This window comes from Fonticula alba, assembly GCF_000388065.1.
Source record: "Fonticula alba strain ATCC 38817 unplaced genomic scaffold supercont2.4, whole genome shotgun sequence".
Taxonomy (NCBI): Eukaryota; order Rotosphaerida; family Fonticulaceae; genus Fonticula; species Fonticula alba.
In genome coordinates, this window is record NW_009242974.1 from 2382634 (window position 1) to 2390155 (window position 7522).

At 65.5% G+C, this 7522-nt stretch overlaps 1 protein-coding gene across 1 annotated transcript; it reads right to left on the reverse strand.

Annotated features, from left to right (window-relative positions):
• Nucleotides 1–229: 229 nt before the first annotated feature.
• Nucleotides 230–7407, reverse strand: H696_03059 (hypothetical protein; the record flags this gene model as incomplete). Its single annotated transcript, XM_009496947.1, has 7 exons — nucleotides 230–646; nucleotides 814–1050; nucleotides 1238–1390; nucleotides 1544–1763; nucleotides 1949–3537; nucleotides 3786–4645; nucleotides 4752–7407. The coding sequence occupies 7 exons, from the start codon at nucleotides 7405–7407 to the stop codon at nucleotides 230–232; spliced, it is 6132 nt and encodes a 2043-aa protein (XP_009495222.1).
• Between the last annotated feature and the right edge of the window lie 115 nt (nucleotides 7408–7522).

Below are 7522 nucleotides of genomic sequence, written 5' to 3' on the forward strand. Positions count from 1 at the left end.
GAGAGACATGTGCCAGCCTCAGGGGCTGGGGCGGCGCACGTTTCATACATGTGTGTACGCCCCGCGATATATACTCAAGGACAGGGGATAAGGGGGATAGGGGGGGGGGGGGAGGGGAGGGGGGCGCACGGAGGGACTCGCCTTTTCTCGCCCAAACAGCAGGGGCATGGACGAGCAGGGCAGCCGAATGGCAATGGGAAGCCCCCGATTCCGTGTCTGCCCCCTTCGATCAAGCCATGTCGTTCTCCTCCAGGATGCGGACGATCTTCATGTCCTCGGTCTCTCGAGGCTCCAGGCGAAGACTTTTCTCGTAGAGATCTTCGGAGTTGGAGCCGGCCGCTTCCAGGCGCCGCTCCAGGAATTGCTGCACCTCGGCATAGGGATCGATGTCGTAACCCTTGCTCTGGTAGCGCTGGAGCTCGCGAATGAGGGTGGCCGTGCGATTGCGCTTGTCGAAGTTGATCAACCGGTCGGGACCCTCGCGCAGGAAGTCCGCGTTGCCCTCCTCGTTGAAGGTCAAATCGGTGAGATACACCCCGAGGAAGGGAACACACGGCAGGGGGGTCTGCTGCAGGCGCTCGCGGTAGTTCCGGAAGTTGCTGTTGTAATTCATCAGCTGGCGCATTTGGTTGTACCGCTCGGTCACCTTGCTGGGGAGGGACTTCCAGGTGCGCTCCAGCCGGTGGATGGGCACACTGACCAGGGCAGCGAGGATGGCTTACAAGGTGACTGGAGTTGCAGGCGCTCGCGGTACGATCTGAAGTTGCTGTTGTAATTCATCAGCTGGCGCATTTGGTTGTACCGCTCGGTCACCTTGCTGGGGAGGGACTTCCAGGTGCGCTCCAGCCGGTGGATGGGCACACTGACCAGGGCAGCGAGGATGGCCATCAGGGAGTTGAAGTTGCTCAGCATCAGGCAGCACTCGGCCGTCTTGATGAAGGACTTCAGGCACTCGGTGCGCAGGCGAAGATCCTTCTCGGCCAGGAGAGTGCACACCACCCACGTGGTGATGCGATTGGTTTGGGCAATCATGGCCCGAATGTTCGGGGCCTTGTGCGACCCATCGCGCACATCAGATCGGAAGAGCACACGCCGTCTTGATGAAGGACTTCAGGCACTCGGTGCGCAGGCGAAGATCCTTCTCGGCCAGGAGAGTGCACACCACCCACGTGGTGATGCGATTGGTTTGGGCAATCATGGCCCGAATGTTCGGGGCCTTGTGCGACCCATCGCGCACATCGCTGGACCAGTTCTTGTTCAAAAACTCGAAGGGGTTGATGCGGGTGAAGAGGATCGACTCGAGCAGAGTCAGCTGGTTGGCAATGTCCTGCGGGTCCAGGTCCACGATGTCCCGACGCCGGGAGATGCGCCAGGAATTGAAGAACGAGGTCTGCCGCGATTGGGGAGATCCCGCATCATTGGATGATCCGCCGATGCCGGAGGAAGACCCAATGATCGGCCGATTGCCGGAAGAAGAGGAGGAGGACGACGACGAGAGAGCGGTGATGAGGGTGGCCGAGGCACCGCCACTGGGGCCGGCAACCGGGGCAGAGGTGGATGATGCTGTGACGGCGGCCACCGCAGCCGCAGCCGGGCGCTGGTCCCCGGTCTGTGACTTTCGCTGGACAAGGCGGCCGAGCTGCTGGCGGACAATGTGCGAGCCATGCTGCGGATCATCCACAAAGGCCTCCAACACGGCCATCATAGCCGGACTGAAATCATCGTAATACGTGTCAAGCCAGGACTTGATGACATTGACGGCGCTGTCGATGGGAGAGCGGACGGTTAGGAACAAGTCGATAGGCAACGAGCGAGCAAGGGAGGGGGGGGAGGGAGGGGGAACAGGGGGAATGGGCGAGGAAAAAAAAGACCGAAAGAAGAGGAGACATAGCCAAAGGGAAGAAGAGCAAGAAAAAGGACAAGCAACAGGCAGCGTGAGATGGCGCACCGCAGTCGGATGGGTGTCTGCTTGCGGCTGACAAAGAGGGCGCTCTCCTCGGGGGTCAACTGTGGGGGGATGGAAATCTTATACCGCTCAATCAGCAAATCCAGGAGATCGGTGGCCGACATGAATGTGCGGTAAGTCAGCAGGAAGGACTGAACCATGTCGGTGTCCGGGGCGTCGTGCAGGGTCATGCGAATGATGAGAGCCTCGCGGGTGCCACCGCGCACACGGCCCTCGGCATTGAGAACCAGGTCGGCCGGATCGTAATCCGGGCCGAGGAACCAGTTGGCTGGCGGGTCGCCGGAGTCGGTGGTGGAAGCTCCATCGCCCGAAGGGAACTGGGAGTGGGCAGGGAGAGTCCCACCATCCGACGACGCCGACGAGCAGGCCGGGCACACAGGACAGGCAGTTGGCGATGTGGCCGAGGAGGAGGACACGCTGCTGCCGGAGAGGGCCGCCACGTCGGGGTTGATTGTCGGCCCATCGTCGTCCCCACGGAATAGGCTGTGGAAGCGCCGGCGGCTGGAGCCCCCGCGCCGGGTGCTGCTGGACCGCGACAGCCCACTGGCACCGGCCAGAACCCCGAAGTCATGTGGTGCCGGCGACCCGGCCAACGCCGAGGGGGCAATCCCCCCATCGCCGGAGGTAGCCGGCGGCGGGGGGGAGGGAGACCCGGACGAGGTGGTCGAGGAAGAGTGCGACGGCGGGTCCGAGGGACAGCGGCTGTGTAGCTGCGACGGCGGCTGCTGCTGCTGCTGCTGCTGCTGCTGCTGCTGCTGCTGGTGCGATGGATTGTGCGGACACAGGGGATGATGCTGCGGGGGGGAGGCCCCGGCTGTGGGGGACATGACGCCGGTGCCCCCGCCGAGCGAGTCCCCCAAGTCGCCGGTGTCACCGGTGTCGCCGATCGAGGAAGTCAAGCTGGCCGTGGAGGTGGCGTCATCGGCACTGGCAGTCGACAGGGAGGAAAACCCGGAAGACCCGAGAGACCCGGCACTGGTGCCGAGTTCCAGAACCCCCGGCAGGGAATGCGTGGACCCGCTGAAAACCCCGTGGGTCAGCACCCCAGTCGAGTGGGCAGTGGCCAGCGGCGATCCCATGGACCCGGGGGACCCGGTGGAGCCGCTGCTTGTGAGCGTTGTCAGGAGGGGGCCGCCGGTGCCATTGCGGCCACGAGCCACCGAGCTGAAGCGTGCTGACTGGCCCGGAGGACCAGCAATTGACAGGGCCCGGTCCTTGAAGAGCGAAGAGGGCAGGTGGAGCGATGAGTCGGCGCGCGTGACATCCGGATCCGACAGCGAGGGCGGGAGGGCCAAGCCGGAGGTGGCACCTCGATGGTGCTCATACAGCTGCCGAAGGCTGACAAGCTGGCGCTTTCGGGATTTCGGGTCGTCCCCGGCAAACACCAGCGATCCGACCAGCAGCCAGCTGGAGAAGTTGCTCTCGGTCGGCGGGTTGGTATCCTGGGCGCGGAGTTGCACCACGTAAATCATTTCCTGCAGGCGATCAGTTTCGAAGCGGTGCACACAGGCCTTGGTAATGGACAGCAGAGACTGCAGAGTGCGAATGGTGCGATTCATGCAGGAGGAGAACTGCGGGAGGGGGAGACAGGGAGACAGGGGAAGGGGGGGGGGGGGGCATAGGTGAAGGGGCTGAGCGTCAGTATGTGTGCAGCACTGGCGACAGGCTGACAGTGGGGATGAGAGAAGGGGAGAGAGAGAAAAAGAGAGAGCGGAAGGGGGCGGACGAAGAAGGCATGTTCGGATGAACGTGGGGATGCATGTGTGTGTGTGTGTCTGACACTGGCCACCCGGCCAGCCGGCTGGTGGTCGGCCCGTACCTCAGAGAAGAGCTCGGCCGTGCGAAGGAGAGCCGGGAAGTCGACAAGCGAATTGCGCAAGCTGTCACACTGCTCGCGGAGCTTGCTCAGAAGGGCAAAGGACTTGACATCCAGCAACTGCGGAGGGAGAGAGTCATGCAGACGCCCACTGAGCTCGAGCGACCGATTGAGAACCAGCTCAATGTCGGCCAGCAGCTGCAGGTCCACGGCAGAGAGAGGCGCATCGGCAGCCGAGTCGCCGGCCTCGGAGGACTCCAGTCGCCGGAGGAAGATCTCCTGGACCTGCGAGGCGAAGTCCATCAGGATGAAGAAGAGGTTGTCCAATTGCAAAATGGAAGACACGGCGGACGCCTCGATCCCCTGGCTCAAGACTGAGAGAGAATTGGAAGGAGGGAAGGAGGCCGGCGAACCGGGTGAAGCTGGCCCAGGGACCGGCCGGCCGAATTGCCTGGTCGGCGTGCCAAGCAGCCCACGCCCCATCTGATCGTATGACAGAGTCATGGGAAGAGTGGCCGCCCGGCGGAGGTCCCGGATGAGGGCCGTCTCGTCGGCCGACAAGATGACCTGCTGCGAGCCCGGGGCACCGGGGTTGGAGCTTGGACTGGGGCCGCTGGTTGGGGCGCAATCCGCCAGGGGCAAGTCCACCATGGCACACAGGCGCACATACTGGCGAACTTGGCGCAAAGTGGCGCAGAGGGCATGGAAGAGGGTGGTGTGCGAGTCCGGCGATGGCCAAACCCGACAGGTAAGGCGCGCCGCGAGGATCATCTGACACAGAAGCCCGCACAGTTGGCGATGGCTCTCCAGCAGGTCGGGAACAATTTCGAAGACCGGGGATTTGAGCGAATGTGTGTTGGAGGCTTCACATTGAAGAGGGTGAGTTTGGCAGAAGGGGAGAGGGAGGGAGGGGGGGGGAGGGGGGGGAATGAAAAACACGCGAGATCAAGAGGGGGATTCTGGCCGCACCGAGGAAGAGCCCGCGCACGAGGTTGAAGATGAGCAGCACATGCTTCAGGAGGCGGATGCGGTCGGCCTGTCCAGGAGCCGAGGGGATCAAACAGCCAACTGCCGAGGTGAAAGCCGCCGAGATGTCTGACAGGAGCATGCCCCATGCGGAATCCGGGCTGACCACCAAGTGCAAGCCCCCCTCCTCGATGATGGAGGCCAGGCTGGGCGGGTCCTCGAAGGATGTCGGGGGGATGGGCTGTGCCCGGAGGAGTCGCAGCTGCCAGGCCGTGTCGTTGCTCAGCTCATGATAGTAATATACCCGGCCGGTGGGCAGGTCAATGGCCTGGCCAGTGGCAGCGTCCGGGGGAGATGACTCGATGCCCTGAGGGGTGGTCGCCAGCTCGGCCGACAGGGCCGAGAAGGGCTGGCTTCCGGAAGCGCTGGCTGCGGCCGAGGATGAGTGCGACCGCTGGCGCCGGTGTCCCGTGTCGGTGGTCCAATTCTGGGAGCCAGCCATGCCGGCCCCGGTGACACCAGGACGCACGGTGCCCGGGGCCGGCGGCGGCGGCGGGAGCGACACCGATGGGGTGGAATGTGCGCTGACCGGGGCCGACGCGGTGACAGCATCCGGCTTGGGCGGCGGCGGCGGCAAGTTGGAGAAGTTCGACAGGAAGAGCCCACGCGGCCCGGAGCCACCGGCCAGGAACCCCAGGCCAGTCGGGCTGCCAGGCTGTAGCCCCGGGCTGGTGGTCATCGGGACTGGGCTACTGCCGGCACTGTTGACGGCGCTGTGGCCAACACTGGCCGCCCCGGCGCCGGTGGCCGATGCACCCAGGGACGAGGGGATGCTCGGTGGCGACTGATAGTGTGAGAAGGCCGTGGGCATGATGCCAACGCGGCCTGGCCCGGCACAGTGCGACACGGCACGCGGACGCAAGCCGGCTGCCGGAGCAGCACCGATGCTCAGACCCGCCGCCACACCGCCAGACTGGTCGGCCGCGCCGTCAGGAGCCCGACCCACAATGGTGCTGTCGCTGCCCCGGCGGGCCCCCTCGTCACGGAAGGCCGACACGGGGCCCGGTCCAACGGGAGGGGTTGGACCGGCCAGAGGCGACCCCGAGGAGGTGGAAGTGACCGAGCCGGACCGGCCCCCCTCATAGGGGTTTGGCGAGGAGGAAGGCGGCGAGAGGAGCCCAGCCGCCAGGGCGGGCGCCAGCCCGGAGACCGGCGACTCGGAAGAAGAAAGGGCAACCGCGCCATTGGCGGTGGCGGTGGCGGTGGCGGTGGCGGTGGCGGTGGCGGTGGGAGCTGGCGTGAAGAAGGGAGAGATGGCGTGGCCGGGTGGAGCAACAGCCGAGGTGCCTGGGGGCTCGGTCGAGGTGGCCTGTGCAGCGGTGGAAGCGCCGGCCGGAGTGACAGCCACCGTGGTTGGGGGAGTCGACGACTCGACCGGGGACACCGGAGTGTCGAGCTTCTCCGGGGCCGGCTCGTCGGAGATGACGCGGATGAAGTTCGAAGGAAACCACCCCTTGAGGATGGCAATATCAGCCGGGGCCGGAGCCGGGGCCGTGTGCGAGGCCCCGAGTGGCACACCCTCCCACCAGCCGGAGGAGGCCTTTCGTAGGACAAGGTAGAACTCCCCCCGGATGAGATCCAGGCCGCGGGTTTGAGGGGTCGCCGAGGAGGCCCGACGCTTCACCGGGTCCATGCTGCTGCCGGCGTAGTCGTACAGGGCCTGAACAACCAATCGGCCCTGGAGAACCTCGGCCGAGGTCTTTTTCTTGCGCGGCTCGCCGGGATGATCGCCAGTGGTCGGATTGGCGGGAGAGGCGTCGGACGAGGTGGAAGTGGCCGGTCGAGTGGGGCCGGTGACCTCCGAAGGGGCGGGGACACTTGCCTCGGCGGGGGTGGATGTGCCCAAGGTGGCAGGGGGGGCCTCCGAGGCGGCCACCACCGGATCGGTGCTGGTCGGAGCACCTGAGGCCGTAGACGCGATGGAATCGAAGGATTCGATGGACTCAGCCGACAGGAGTTCCGCGAGAACATCATCCAGGCTGCGAGAGGCAGCAACCGAGGGCGTCGGCTTCGGGGAGGGGGGCTCAGGGGCGGCAGAGTCGCCGAACACAGGATCCGAGGGGCTGAATTCGATGTCCGACATCGAGCCGAAATCCATGGCAGAAGCCGTGGTGATGGAGGGAGCGGAGGTGGCGGCCGAGCCGAACAGGGAAGTGGCCGGCGAGGAGTTGCCGGATTGGCTGCCGGAGATCAGCCCATCGACCAGCATGGCCGCGAACTGGGGGTCCACCGGGGGAATGGGGTCCGGCCCGGTGCCGACGCCATATGAGGCCAGGAGCTCGTCGATGTCAATCTCGGCCACCGAAGGGGAGCATGGTGAGAGGGTGGCAACATAGGGCGTCGACACGGGAGCCAGAATGGGCACCGGGGCCGGGGCCGGGGCCGGGGCCGGGGCCGGAGCCACCGCGGGAAGGGCGGCTGTGGCGACGGCAGGCGGCTCGGGCTCGGGCTTGGGCTCGGATTCGGTCGGAAGGTCCAGGGAGCTGAGCGTGGCAAAGGCGGCGCTGACCATCAAGAGGGACTCATCAAACTCGCTGAGGTTGAAGTCCTCACCCGCGGCAGCTGGCGCCGATGAGGCCAGACCATTGGGCTTGGCCATGGTGCTGTCAGCGGCGATTGAGGCCGGGTGCCCGGAGAGAGACGGGGCGGCGGGGGCAACGGCGGCGGCCGACTCGGCAGAAGAATCGGCACATGAAGGGCTGCCGAACGTGGAG